Below are 16515 nucleotides of genomic sequence, written 5' to 3'. Positions count from 1 at the left end.
TTTAATCTCGCCTTCAATAGTCCACTTAATTGAAAAGTTTAAAAAAGGACTTCGTTGCTACTTCTTTTGAGATCAAGATTTTTGTGATTGCAAGACTTTCGTAAGCTGCGAGTTGAATAATTTATTTTGCGTACTTTACTATATACCTACGAATTTTGTTTAAGAATCTCCTTAAATTGATTGTCGTATTTATTATATTGTCCAAAGCATTTACCATTACAATATCTTATAAAAAATACCTACTGAAGTCGTATTTTACTTACAATAGTTACTCGTGTATTTGCTAAGATCTATTTATTAATTTAAATACGGAAGAAAAGTTTTAAATATGTAACAATATAATAACAACAAAAATTATAAGTATGTAGCTTACTTATATTTTTTCTGTTTATATAGACATACTGAAGTACCCCTTATAGTTTAAGGGGCCTAGATGAGCTATAATAACGCACGTCAGGCAATTATACAGTCGACGAATCTACGGTCTCAGTTATTAGAATATGTTCAAGAATATCTAAAATGTATTGAATTTTTGTACTAAAATTACCATGCTACACGACGAATAATTTGACAAAAACTAGAATACTTGACCATTGGCCATAGTTTTAAATTGTTAAATGAAATATTTTATGAAAATCTGGGTAATTTTTTCTAACGTATCCAATCTATATCAATATGTTACCAACACAAAACTTTGAAATTAGCATTATTAAGTATATCCTAAAGTTCTCCTTCTGTTTTTTTAACTGCACTGCATCGTATTATACTTGACATTACAAAACACTATTTTAGTTCTTGTAGGGTAGGTAGTAAGCTTCGGTCTACGTCATTTAGACCAAATAATATGTACGTGAACAATTTATTATAAAAAAATCGAAACTACAGAAGTGAGTGCGTTATAATTTTGGAAATCTACAATACAAAGTTATAACATACACTCACATTTTAATGTACCCAAATAAAAAAAAAAATATTTAAACAAATCAAGATAATTGTTCATTATTTGTCATAATAACTTTATAATATCATTGCATGTTTGTAATGCAATTTCTATACGGTGTTTTCTGAGTTATTCTAATATTCAAATAATGTTACCTAGGGGCTGTTGGAGATGTCACACTAAATTTTAAGCTGTATAGCTGTACACCTTTGCCTTTGGTTAAAGTACTCCCACAATGACATTTGACAGTCAGATGTTAGGAGGTGACAGTTGATAGTTGACAAATGACAATTGAGTGTTGACTTTTAGATTGTACACAATACAGTAGGATTACTTCAAAGTTCAGTAAGATAAAAGTGAAACTATATAGCACTCGTAGAATGCTATTTATTGTAAGCTCCGATAAATAGATATGTGATTTTCTTACGTATCGCTTAGTTTTAGTTAGAATGAAGCCTGCCTCACATCTGTTTATGCAAGGATAGAGCACCATATTTTACTAATTTTCAAATTGAAAAACGTGGAAAGGTAAGACTGTTTTTCCTTAAAATATTTTATTAATCCGTTGCATGTAATACTTCATACACAACCTTAATATGTAATGGGATACTATTAACATGCCTTGATATTCAATGTGGTATTTTTATTTATTTCAATCAAAAATTTATTTTTATTATGAAAAATAAATCAAACACTTGCAAAAATTTAATAATCCGATCTAATTAAGCTTTAAAATAAAGTTTCATGTAAATATTTCACTGGCTATAACATTGTATATATATATATTTGTTTTTCTTTATTTACTTTAATTTCTTACTGTATATTTAATTTATTGACAGATATTTTTGCCTCATTTTCCAATTTTGGACTCATAACATAAAGAGATTTTTAGATTATTGCACCTCAAAGTGTTAATGATAAACATGGCATGTATTCTCAATTCTAACAGAGTTGTTAAACCAAATAAATATAATTCCTTTTAATATCAATGGTTACATGTTTTCTATGACAGGCATTCTCATCTCCAATATTGTTCGCACAAAATAAAATGGGATGAAAATTAAATGTGAGAAACAAATAAAATTCCTTTTTCAGATGTCTTTTATACAAAGGCATTCTTTGTATCAGCTATGCTACTATCAATATAAATGTATATTATTTAATGTGTTCATTCTCCCTAGTAAAATATTATTTAAAAAACTGGAAATTTAAATTGACTTGTTTAATTATGGACTTTAAATATCTATGGAAATTTTTTTATTGGATTGCGACTTGATATTAGCAATTTGACAGTGTAAATATAATTTAAATATATAAAATAGGTGATCATTTATAGTTTCGTTTACAAACTGTTTTCATATTCTACAGTACCTCTTTTCATACAAATTATTTATTTTAGATGTAGCTATTAAATCAGGTTAGTGGTAGTTTTAGGCAGAGATATAAGTACAACACAAATTTAACATTAAATAACAAAACATGTCATAAAATAAACTGGTATAAACTTCATTTTTCAAACCAATGGTATGTTAATGGCCAATTTAATAGTACTTTTCTCGACAATTCTACTAAAGACTAAAAGACAAATAACGAATTGATTATTTAAAAATTTCGTTCAACATTTTTAGCAGAATGTTTTTATGTAAAAAAAAATAACCCGCCTTCAAAAAGTATAAAATTAATAAAGTTGAAGTTAGTGCTGTATGTTTAATATTTTACTTATTTTGGACCCCAACTGTATGTTTAATATTTTAGTTATTTTGAACCCCCGGTGAACTATATTGAACCCCCGGTGAACTATATTTAATATTTTAGTTATTTTGGAGCCCCGGTGCTGTATGTTTAACATTTTACTTATTTTGGACCCCAACTCCGACAGATATCGTTTTACTGTTTGAAAGCATCCGTTTTTGATCAATAAAGTAATTTTCCAAATCAGTCAAGGTGTATGCAAGTACATATGTAATCAAGTAACATTTAGTAAGAAGAAAACCTCATACTTTTTTGAAGTTTATTGAAAAAATGATGTACTCTCTCTTTTTATAGATTCAGTCTGAAACTATATTTCGCAATAAATTTTACTAATTCTATTTCACCCTTGATACTATTATTGTAGTACTTAACACAATACTACTGTTTGATGTTTCTTGGTTTTTATGGCTTTTTTGCAATTACTATGTGCTTTTAAGTTTGGGTTTCTTAATAGTATTTTTTTACTCTTGTCTAGATGTATTAACAATTATAAAAACATTACTTTATCCCCAAATATTGTTCGGTCACTACATAAGCAATCGCTTGAAGCCGGTTTTTTTTTTTTTGTTTTGTTTCGCTTATTCTATTTCATAGTTGGCAAAGGAATAGATGGGTCGCCTGATGGTAAGCGCCCATGAAAAATCGCAGAGGCGTGTCATACTTTCCCCAATGTTAGCTGGTCCAATTCTAGTGGATGCATGCTCGATTCCCATCTACAGAGTAAAGCGATTATTTACTACTATTTTAACAAAAAACGATCGCCAAGTAAGTGATCATATAAATTTCAAAACGTTGGTGATAGCAGTAAAGTAATTTTATGATTACTAGTACGCCTTAGTAGTTTAGTTTGCGTGCCAGAATCGACTTGCGTGCATGTTACAGAAATTTTTACATGACCATGTTGTATAACATGTACCATATAAATTTGATACGGATACATCGAAGATATATGCGTTATTTTGGCGGGAAGGTGTAAAATTTCAGACAATATTTCGTTGGCCGTGATTTGACATTAATAATAGTGCTGTATATACGAATATTAATATAGAAAAAACGTTCGTTCATATGTGCCATTATATAAAATAATAATGCTGTTTATTTGTTACAACGTCGTATATGCCTAAAGCGGTATTACAGTATATATTTGTGTATATAAAAAACTAAATTTAGTTCCTAAACAAAGCTTCGATATGCACTGTTTTGTTTTCTTTTCTCGAATATCTATAAAGAATTATTCGTAGTAAAGAATTTAGAATACTGAGCGGGGTTCGTTGTTGTATTGAGAATTCGAACGTGCACGTATTTTTTTACTACCAAACAAATCGCTGTATTTGTAGAAAAAATAGGAACACTAGAACATCAACAACGAAAAAGTCTCAATACTTTTGAGTTCTGTCCTATTAGTATGTAATACAATAGCAATTTTAAACTAAACTAATAGAAAACAACCATATAGAAAAGCTCATCACTATCAGATGGGTATTGCATTAATGCAGTCGATATATAATTCAAAAAAATTAATACGCAATTTGTAAACGCATATCATCCGTAACAATTTCATTCGTTTTGGTTTAATGTTACGTTTCATATGTTCACAAAGATTTTTTGCTTCGTTATGAAGAGCCAAACATTTAAAACTGAATGAGATATCTTACCTATGCTGTTTTTGAAGATTAACAAAATCTTAGCAGGCTTACTAACTTACCCTTTTTACAAAAAAAAAAAAAAACATCGTTAAATGTTTATATATCTTATACGTTTATCCCACACCATAAAGAATATTATGTGTGAATAATGGGTATGCAAAAGAATTGTTTTATAAATAAGTTTGAATGTATGTGATACTACGGAGATTATTTTTCAATTTCAATTCAATTCGCTTTTTTAAATACAACTGCTGAAGCTGAAATTATATATCCATCAAATTAGACACTTCATAATCATCAGCCCATATACATGTTCCCACTGCTGGGACACAGGCCTCCTATGAGGGTTCAGGCCATAATCCACCATGCTGGCCAAGTGCGGGTTAGCAGATGTCACATGTCGTCGAATTTTTTATTCTTGGACATGCCCGTCCCTTATGATGTTTTCCTTCACCGTTTTAACAACTAACTACCAAATAATAATAGATTTACAGAATTAATATAACATGGACTTAAACGTTAAAATTTGCACGTATAACTAAAAACTAGCTGTGACCCGCGGTTGAAACCGCGTAAGTCCGTATCCCGTAGGAATATCGGTATAAAAAGTGCCTATGTGTTATTTCAGTTGTCCAGCTATCTACGAAGCAAAATAGTATTATTATTCACCAATAGATGTCAGGGAAAAAAAAACTCGAATAAAACACGAATATGACATTTTCTAAAAAAAATTCCTAGCTAGATCGATTTATCGCCCCCGAAACCCCCTATATACTAAATTTCATGAAAATCGTTGGAGCCGATTCCGAGATTCCAATTATATATATATATACAAGAATTGCTCGTTTAAAGGTATAAGATTATTGATTTTTAATTTGCAATTTATAAAGGGGGCTGAAAATGTTTGTTTAATATAATTACTTGTTCGAAAAAAATATTTTGGGAGTCGTGCTAGCTTCCACACGAATTGGGCCAGCTCGCACCGAGTAAGTTACCAAAACCAGCATATAATGCTGTGTTTTGAGTGGTGTGGTGTGCTTTGAGTGTGCAATGAGTGATAAGTGAAATCGGGAGGCCGTATCCCATCCCTCACTTTTCCCAGCTCTTTTATCCCGTCGTCGATCCTTTCCTTTCCTTAACTTTTAAAATCGATCATTGCATTTGCAGAGACTCTACCTCTGCAAATGTTCAAGGGCAGTGGTCATACTTTACCAACAGTCAAACCACCACTTCGATTACCCACTATAACATAGAAATATATCGACGTATCAAATCTAAATTGGATTCCGATATGCGCGAGAAGTAGCGTACCAAGTAATATAGGAATGTTAATTGAGACGGAATGGGTTAATTAAGTCCATGACAAACGTTTACAAATACGTTCAGAATTATTATTAATGGCTTTTTAGTCTATATTGAATATAGTTGAAGTCTAAATAAATTTTCGTCACTGAAACAATATACAATAGTATTGATTCAGTTTTTTTTAGATAACCTTCAAGGACCCACTGTAATATTGATCTTTTTATATTATCGTTTGTCCTTACGAAACTAAAACCCCCCAATGCCTTTTTTATACGGTCAATGTCAATGATAAGAACATTGATTGAAAATACAGAAACTGATATAAATGATATTGAATATATATTTTTTTTGTATTTCATTGTTATGCGTAGAATAGTAATTGTGATATGATTAGTCTTTTTATTACATTGATTATCTTTAAACTTACATTATTTTAATTTGTAATTGATACACATAAGTACCGAAAGACTAACACTACCTAAGTATTCAATATATTATGATGTCAATGACCAATTAATATATGCCTAATTTCTAACTATTAAAACATTTTGTATCGCATACTACCTTCTAAGCCTTTTTATTTGAATGTTTCGCAGGTAACTTTCTCTTATCTGTGACTCGTGTTACTGATCTACGATATTGACGATTGGCCAGTATCACCCGAGTTTTAGATAAAATGAAATATGATTATCATACCTGGATCATATTTTATATGGCCATAAATTCGATTAGCTGTTGTTTCTATGTGATATGAATACCAGTATAACGTTTCTTAGTTCTTAAGGTGCGTTCTAATTTGTACCTAAATGTAGGTATTATTTTATAAATGTTTAGTTTGTGAGAATTGCTCCTATTCCCGACCTCGACTGAAAAGGCTAGCAAAAATATTTTCTTCAGTTTGTATAGTATTAAATGCAATTATTATTATTGTTTAAATATATAAACAAAAGTTTGATCATTGATTCAACTCACGATTCCACTTCATAATCGTCTTTTTCATACTTTTCAAGACTCATAAACTTCTATATCTATTCCAATACTAATATTTATTTTCGCACCTGATACCTCAGTAGTGAGTAGTCGAATCAAATTTACCACTTTAAAATTACCATACAATTTGTGCACAAGGCTATCTTGTAATTTCTCATAAATGCTGTGTTTACGCACATTCAATTTTAAGTAAACGGCGTAACAGATTCACCTTGGATGCAATGCCTAGTCGTGCTATAATAGTAACACTAACTATGTCAGTGCAATTAAATGTTCATCTTCACTGATAAATATCAATAAAAAAGAACATAAATGAAGAATTCACGATAACTTGACGTTGAAAACTTGAACCGACCTCGGCTAATAGCATGTCTGCCATAAACAGTATGTCTTTCATTGTTAAAGAATGTTTAGCGGCTTGATCAATCTGGTTATTCAAATATTAGTTCGATGCTGGCATATATTGTAAGTTTACATACGTGCACATAAAAGTTTTCAAAAAAAGCTGATTATTTTTCATATATAGAGCTTGCATGCTTTTTGTTTAAGACTTTACTGTAATTTTCATTGATTTATTTACTTTTTCTTTTGATTAAACAATAACTCTCTACATATCACTTTTAGAATTTCTATGGAGGCTCGTCTTCATTTACTCAATTTTCACATTGTCAATGCCTAATCAGGAGAAGCACCAGCTCAGTGGACCTCTTTAATATAAAGAAAAATAAAGAAAATCGATTATATGCAATATAGCGGCCAGTTTTCATTTGACATTAGCGAGGACATGGAATATCTACCACTATTTGTTTATATCAATGGTATCACAATACTGTTAAATATGACACATAAATCTACAAAACACAAATAAATTTTCCAATAATAAAAAATATCAAATGTCGGAAACTGAAACTACCTATTAAGATAAGATAATAAACTTCAATTTATTTTAACGTACAAACATTAACGAAAATATCCTATCTAACATTCCACATGTGGACGTCATAAAGTGCTATGAATATTGACATCCATTAGCTCGATGTTATCTGACCATTTGGTCATGCAAGTTAACATAGTAATTTCCTTCATTAAAGCTTATTATCCCCCACTTAAAGTTTGTTATGAGCCAATTTCCTAAATTTTCGCGCTTTATATCAAGTCATACTAGCATAACCATTATTTTATTACAACTACTCCATCGAGGTACTTGCTAATGTAATTACGAAATTGAATGCTATTATATCCAGTCTTGTATCTAATTTTATTAAAGTTATCGTTGCCCATAAAACATTTGAAATATTTGTAAAATCAGATAAAAGTTAATTTTTATGTTCGTTGGTTTGCAAATTCTACTGCTAACGATACAATAGTTAGCAAAAATGTCAAGGTAACATGTTACCTTTATTGAATGATCATTTGAATATTTGGCTCTTGCCCGATCCACCTTAATATGAATGACAGGTTACAACTATCGATGTGAATTAGAATGCGACAAGCCTTCCCATTTATTTAATTAACCAATTTATATTAGTGAACTTATAAAAATGTTATTTAATTTATTTATTACTCTTCAACAAACATTGTACAGTAAACTTAAAAATATATATATTAATAACAAGATAAAAAAAGAAAAAAGAGTACAATTTGTTGGGCGGCCTTATCACTCAGAAGTGATCTCTTCCAGGCAACCCGGGCAAAAACATTAATAGATTATTGGCGGGTCGAGACACAAAATAGCAAAATAACGTACAACATGTACATAATATAATATATACATATGTACACATGTACAAATACATGACACATATACAAATGCATACAACATACTCATATATACATATAAATCAAATTGAATATTAATTTCAAATTGTCAATATATAAAAATATTTTCAAATGTTAGTGTGATTAAACAACATTAATATAGTTTTATGAAAGTAAAACTGCTGAACAAATAGCGTTTATGGAGTACTAATTTGCGAAAGACAGCGGTACGTTTTTAAAAACCCTTAACAGCGATCGATGGAATGCTTACTACAAAAAGTAACTTATGTTATCTTACTATCTTGAATATGATGTCTTTACAATACATTACTTTTATATTAATTGCTACACATTTCTAGTTTATGTGTCCCGCTTGTAAATTTATTGTAATTGGTAGGTGTGATAACAGTGATGACTCCTTGCAGATAATTTGAATAATGGCGTCCCCGTCCAAGCAGAGGTTCAAAAGGCAATCATGGTACAGGCGCCTCATGCACAAGAGATTGCCCATTACAAAATGGCTGCCCGAATATAATTCGGAGAAAGCCCTGGCAGACATTATAGCGGGTATTACAGTGGGACTAACAGTAATTCCACAGGCTCTGGCTTATGCGACTCTGGCTGGCTTGCCACCTCAGGTAATTGAGATCGTTATCATGAATATAAGACGTTTCTTGTGACAAGCGTTTATAAACAAATCATAATTGTATCACTCGTCGGTTAAGGCTTAAATAATAAATATTGCAAACTCGTATTAATAACTTGAAAAGTAATTGCTAATTTTGTATCGACATTCCTTATTTTGAAATGTGCGAATTTATTACTTCTATTATCACGCAAATAATTTTATATTGTTCAAGAATCTGTCCCCACTTTGATAAGTATCAAATTTTTAATACGTAGAAATTTTATTAGTTTATAACAAATTTGTATATTTGTTCATTATATTCAATATTTTTGAACTAAAGTCTATTCATCGTAAGTTACTTCAATTATGCGAGTGTTAGAAAAAATATACAATTAATAAATATACAAATTTTAATAAGTTTTCCCTGTTGATTTTTATTCTATTTAATATATTAAACTACATATATTATACTATACTATTTAAAGGAAGGAATAACAACATAGTTGCCGGACTGAAAGGATACAATTCGTACTTTCATCTTCATCGACATTGTTGCCATGTTTACCAGCCAATGCACGAATCGTTGCATTCATTGCCTTGCATAACACTACAATATAAATAATCCTTTCTTCTATTGTGTTATTATTCAATTGATATAGGTATCTATTTAATATTTATGTAGAAGAAACCGCCAGACGAATCTCGTTTGTCACGTTTCCACAATTGTAAAAACAAACACGTCTTATTATGTACATATTTCAATATCATTAAGACTCGGTTCACCTGTTATTTCTCATTTCTTTTTTGCTAACTAGGTCGCATAGTATATCAATATATTTTTTGTGTCTGTAAGCGGTTAACGTTTATTTAACTGTATTGCGCATGATAAATTAGTACGATACCCACAACGGTTTTTAAGTTGGGAGATTCTCAAAGAATTCTATGGAATATTCATTTTTTCAGTACGGTCTCTATTCTTCATTTATGGGATGCTTTATTTACATCATTTTCGGATCTTGTAAGGATATTACATTAGGACCGACAGCGTTACTAGCTCTCATGACCTATGAACAAATACAAGGACGAAACTTCGACTATGCTATCCTACTATGCTTCCTAACCGGCATAGTTCAGTTGATAATGGGAATACTGCATTTGGGTAAGTGATAACAAATAGGCATATTAATTAAAGCGTCTAAAACGCTTACACAAAATAGAATCCTTACTTACTACTTGTGTTAGTTTGTTTTATTTCACGTTGCATCGTAACGATGTTATCGTATAATTTTTGGTTTGGATATAGCTAAGAGTGGCATGGGCTACTTTTTACTGCGACGAAACAACCAGGCGTCATGGGAATTTGTTTTACCATGCGAAGAACACCACAGTTGCTAAGCTAGTATATCGTATGCATGATATAGTTTAGTTTAGTTTCAGCAATTTACTACGTGTTCCTACTTTTAAATTAATTATAAATTGCTACGAACATAGTCTTTAGATTGAAGATCTTAATGCTCTAACAACTCAGCCCCAACGTTCGACCCTATGCCAAGTAATTCTTATAGCTGGATATCTTAGCTGGAATTTTAAAACCCTTTTTAAATCCTTGTACGGTATTATCGTTACTGGGTTAACGACCCTCTTGTTTCTCGTTGCTGTTATAAATAGGATGATAAGAATACACATTTGTATTTTCTGTACTAGCAATTTATTATATAATGCTAGAAAATAAATCGGAGATTAAACTGTCTATTTGTGCTTTAATCTATTTGTGCTATATTATAGAAGTAATCGTAATTAATTGAAATTACTGAGAAATATTAAAATAGCATTTGGGCTCAAGATAATAACAATGTTTGTTATCCACTCAAACCGACTTTAAAAAAGAGGTTATCCACAATGCGTATTGCATAGTATCGGAAATGCTACGGGTACATGTTTTGAGCACATTATATGATAGAATTTTCTTCAAAATTTAAAAAATATTTTATTTCGCCAAAATTATTATTGTAGCCCAGTAGTATCTTGTTTACCTCTATTTAGAGAACGAAAAATATTTCATCAGTAACTTCAATGTACCAATAAAAAAACAACATAAAACAAATAACGAATAAATGAAAGTGCTGATAGAAAATATATAAATAAAAGTATAAATTTGTGTTGTGTTCAGGTGTATTGATAGACTTCATCTCCGTGCCCGTCACGGTCGGTTTCACATCGGCGACTTCTGTCATAATTGCCGTCTCGCAATTGAAAGGTTTATTGGGCCTGCAATTTCAGTCGAGGGGTTTTATTGATACGCTCAAAAAGGTAAACATTATTCATTGAAGGAAAAGAAAATGAAAACTTAATATTCAAAGAAATAAAGAACCAATCATTGCATGATTATGATTGCTCTATTAGTATATCGATAAAAACATATAAGTTATGCTTTTGAGTAATATCCTACTCCTACTAATCCTACTAATATTATAAATGCGAAAGTTTGTAAGGATGTGTGTGTGTTTGTTGCTTTTTCACGCGAAAACTACTCAACCGATTGCAATGAAATTTGGTACGTAGACAGCTGGACAACTGGAATAACATATAGGCAACTTTTTATTCCGATATTCCTACGGGATACGGACTTATGCGGGTAAAACCGCGGGGCGCAGCTAGTATCCTATAATGATTACATGCATATTTGCTACCCTATCTCTGAATTTTAGTTAGTGTTTTGTTGAACTTTTATTTGTGATAGTAATATTTTGAAATTATCTGTTTTAAGTTTTCAGTATCTGTAATCATTTGGTACCTACGTTTCTTTTATACTCTACTAGTTGTCCCGAGAGTCGTTGACCTGCCTTCCCGCGTTAACTTCTTTATTTAATTCAGAAAAAAAAAAAATAAACCCAAGTAGGTGGTCTTTCATAGGATCCATTTTCTGGCAATAACAAACTCAACAGAAATATAACATAATACAGAAAATAATTAACGAAATCCGTCCAGCGTGATGCCGTGACCAATAGAAATAAGTATTAATTTTTATACATAGCAATGAAGATTGCTAGATATAAAAATTCGTTTAACATCTGATTAATTGTTTATAACTGAATTGATCATGACCATTTCTATCTGGAATGCTATACTTACCTAAATTAAGAAAAAATCCCAAGAAAAATTTTCAACCATATTTATTAAACAACTAACTCGCATTGGGGTTTGGATAAATTCAACATGAAGTTCGTAAACTTTTTTTTTAGATTCTCGTGAATGTTCCCAACGCAAAGTTGGCGGACAGCGTCTTGGGAGTAACATGTATAATCATTTTACTTGTAATGAGGGTAAGTGTTTATTTAATATTTCTATTTCCGAAGTAATAAATATGAATACGGATGCTACTGTTGACATAGTATATTTATTGATGCTTGGTTCACATATGTATAAAAGTAGTTATATACGGAAAGTAACCTATATACGGATGAATAGCCATATATGCTGCATATAATTCATTTTATTTGCGTATACAAGGATTTTTCCTATTAAGTCTGGATTTTAATACGCATAAAGAACTAATATTACTTGTAAGTTTTTTTTAAATTCTTATATTTTCTTTCTTCTGAAACTGATGTCAATAAAGTACCTATCTCGGTTATTTTTAACTTAATATACATATTTTTTAATTTAATTTACATATTTTTTGCTACTCATGTGTATTGTACATCATCTATTTCAAGAAATATACTTAAAGTGTTGTCGTAAAAACGTTCAAAAAAGGATTGTTTAATGAAGTGTTCTACCGAATGAGAATTGACTTCATTCGTCTCTGTTTATATTATGTTACAAATCAGCGTATTATGAGACAAATATAACCGATTTTTAGTATTTATATATATAATTATTTTACTGACAACTTAACTATACTTCGGCCGTTCAGAGAATGCGTTCCTGACACCTATCAGTTAGTCACGACTAGTGATGGGCTCAACATAACACTGAGTTCGTTACCGTTCCTCCAAAATGAACCGCCGCATTATTTTAAGTCTATTTTCGTTTTAAATTGGCGGAATCATTTAAAATTTATATTTTCGTTATTTAAGTGGAAACCAAAAAAAAGTAATTCATATAATAAAATTGAATGAATAATTGAATGTGTGTACAGAATATTAATCAGACTCCGATTCGCTTGAGGAGGTGGTGTCTTCATCATCATCTTCGCCTACATGAATAATTATATTATTACCAATAATAATTATCTTCTACTATATAAAAATAAGTCGGGTTTTCCTTCCTGACGCTATAACTCCAGAACGCACGAACCGATTTCCACGGTTTTGCATTCGTTGGAAAGGTCTTGGGCGTCGTGAGGTTTATAGCAAAGAAAATTCCGGAAAAATTTCAACAGAAAAGCGGGAAAAACGAAGCCATCTGGTGGCGAAACGGAGTTCGCCGAGTTTGCTAGTATTTCATAAAAGTTATTTTATAGTCCATTATTTTCAAATTCTTAAAAAGAAAAACAAAACGTATTATTTTATATTATAAGTATAACTGTATAAGAACAGATAACGATACTTGCCTGTTATTTTTAGCACAGCACTACAAATATTAAGCGCTGACATAACCTTGTAATAGCGCAGTATAGATTTAGAAAAATATTGTTTACCAAGTTATTTGACACTCAGTTTGGCACAAAATTATAACATTCATTGATTATTGATATAATAATTTTTTTTAATGCTCATCAATTGTTAAAACGGTAAACAACCAGCAAAAATATTTTTATTTTAACTGCAACGCCATTACAAAGTTACGTCGTCAGTTCATTCGCGATGTGTCAGGAACGCATTCTATGAACGGCCGAACTATAATAACATTTTTACGAAAAATTACGAATTAAACAAGTAATCGAAAAAAAAAACTTTAAATACACGTATGATTGCCAATTACTTTTGCACGTTGATTATTAAAAAACGTAGCTTCTTCACTAGCTAATTTAGAATGTTGTACAATCTACGTCGATAATTTTCCCTGTTTTCTGAATAATCTCAAAAGATTAACTAATACAAATATAACTTAGTTTTTTAATATTATATCCCACGAGATTTGATGAGATTTGAAAATTGTTATTTCCAAAAATGAAATAAAATCAAACCAAGACAAATAATACTTGGAAGGACACGTCCGATATATCTGAGATCTTGCGTCAATTGAGAAGTTCCACATACACTAGTAAAGTTGCCAATGAATGTAGACCAATTATAATAACACCAATAATCGTTACAAATAAATAATTGTTATTGTAATATGGCGCTATATGGATGCGGAACAGTTATACATACTTATCTACTGTAAAAAAATACTATTTTTATATGTCCCAGATCTAATAAAACCGTTAGTAATCGTTATCATCTTATTAGTACCGGAATATTTCATACTAATTCCGACACCACTGCGTTATTCATGAGCGTAATGTAACGCAAATTATTTGCAGAAAATTAAGGACATAAATTTGCCCGCGCATCAAAAGGGGCTTAAGAAGGCATTGTGGCTTTTCTCAACATCAAGAAACGCTATAATCGTTCTGATATGTTCTGTCATGGCTTATGTTTGGGAAGCTCATTCGAAATCGCCGTTCAAACTGACCGGCACTGTCAAGTAAGTAGGTGTTATTTACCAAGAAACTGCAAATGCGAATGATATGTTACAGGTTGTTGTGGCTTTAATGCTTCCTTTACATGTGACGTCACGTCTATGAATATAAATGATAGAAATTTACAGTTATAACGCTCGATCAAATTAAATTGAAGCATTGTTGAAAATGGGGTTTGATAAATTTTATTTTTTTTATAAGATGCTTATTATTAACAGATTTTAAACGCGATTTATTCATTATATTATTAACCCAACGTTTCGAACACTTTACAGCGAGCATGGTCACGGGGAGACTGAGATGTTATATGTCTTGATGGTCATACAAAATTTGTTGTTTGTTGTATAAATGTATAATACTCGCGTAAAATCAAACACAAGAAAATACTTATTATTATTAAATACGCAGCAAAGAAATGAAACATTTTTTCGAACTCGAATAAAAAAGGTTTTGACTCAAACGGTTTTAGTCATTTTCATGCATAGATAATAAATAATAACCGATACCTTAAGTCAAATATTGATCTTTTAGAGATGGTCTCCCGCCATGGAACCTGCCTCCTTTCAGCACAGTCGTGGATGGAAGGAACGTAACTTTCATAGAGATGTGCTCAGAACTCGGCTCCTCTATAGTCCTTGTGCCTATTATTGGTGTGTTGGGAAACGTTGCCATTGCCAAAGCGTTTGGTAAGTTTTGTGTTTGATAACTAGAAATGCCATACAATTTACTATAAGAGATACTTGATTTCTAATAGAGTCAGACTTCAGGTTTCAGTTATTACCTAAATATTTTGAATAAAACGTTATCTTATACCGTTAACGTTTCGTTATACCGTTACGGTTATTCTGATGTTGTTCCAAATATATTTACTTGTGTGTCTATGCAAGTTTATCTAATGTAAAAAGGAGTTTTATTGTTAACAAAACCTATATAATATGTTTGTTTACAGCAAGTGGTGAATCGGTGGACGCGACGCAAGAATTGATAACTCTTTCGTTCGCAAACATTTTGGGTTCATTCCTTAGCGCGATGCCAATCACGGGCTCGTTTTCAAGGAGTGCTGTGAACCACGCTAGCGGTGTTGCCACACAATTCGGAAGTCTTTATACAGGTATGTAGACTCTTTTAACACCATCATTTTATTCATCATATTCGAGATAATCTTCTGCACTTCTCACTTCGAACAAAAATCTAACAAAAACAGCTTTCCGTCCAAAGCTTCGCCCACATAGTTAAAGGAAAGGATAGACAGACCCGCGAGTTGTCCACGTGGCATTCCCGTTTCCGAAGGATCTCTGTACCAAATTTCATCCAAGTTGGTTACGCGGTTCTTTAGTTTCTTTATACCTTCTTGCTTTATATGTTAATTTAAGTTATATAAAAATTACACTCGAGGAATCACTTGATAATTACCGAATTTATTTATTTTTTGTTACCTTTAGAAATTACGAATTCGTATATATGTATATAAGTGAAAAAACAATTTTGATGACAATTACGACACAATAGAAAGGTAAATGATACAAATAAAATCGGCTGGTTCATATTTTATTAATATAGAAGTTTACGAATGTTTATAAACATTCGCTAGTAATACGTGGTACTACTGTTTAAATAATCGATTTTCCTTATATTTCATACATTGTTGTGCTTGTGTTTAATGGAAGTTCGTAGTATTTTTGTATTCCGCTATCTCACTCAATATATTAAACAAATTGGATAACGTGCCTATAATGATATAATGATATTGATATTTTCGTTCACTTCGTTCCATTTCCGAAGACTGACGATGAATACTTAGTCTGGCCATAAATACTGTTACACTTAATTATAAAAAAATATTACATTTGAATTTCGAATCTGTCAT

The 16515-nt window shown here is 31.0% G+C and overlaps 1 protein-coding gene across 1 annotated transcript in view; it reads left to right on the top strand.

Annotated features, from left to right (window-relative positions):
• Window positions 1-1240: 1240 nt before the first annotated feature.
• Window positions 1241-16515, top strand: part of LOC119832240 (sodium-independent sulfate anion transporter) — a 21952-nt gene continuing 6677 nt past the window's right edge. The window contains exons 1-8 of the mRNA XM_038355898.1: window positions 1241-1468; window positions 8817-9029; window positions 9983-10178; window positions 11190-11329; window positions 12262-12342; window positions 14490-14653; window positions 15180-15334; window positions 15598-15759. Coding sequence (XP_038211826.1) covers window positions 8829-9029; window positions 9983-10178; window positions 11190-11329; window positions 12262-12342; window positions 14490-14653; window positions 15180-15334; window positions 15598-15759 — 1099 coding nt within the window. The 5' untranslated portion in view covers window positions 1241-1468; window positions 8817-8828. The remainder of the gene's footprint in view (window positions 1469-8816; window positions 9030-9982; window positions 10179-11189; window positions 11330-12261; window positions 12343-14489; window positions 14654-15179; window positions 15335-15597; window positions 15760-16515) is intronic.

The sequence above is a fragment of the Zerene cesonia genome, chromosome 15 (genome assembly GCF_012273895.1).
Source record: "Zerene cesonia ecotype Mississippi chromosome 15, Zerene_cesonia_1.1, whole genome shotgun sequence".
NCBI lineage: Eukaryota > Metazoa > Arthropoda > Insecta > Lepidoptera > Pieridae > Zerene > Zerene cesonia.
The sequence above is the reverse complement of the archived record's forward strand: the minus strand, read 5'-3'. Positions and strand labels throughout refer to the sequence as shown.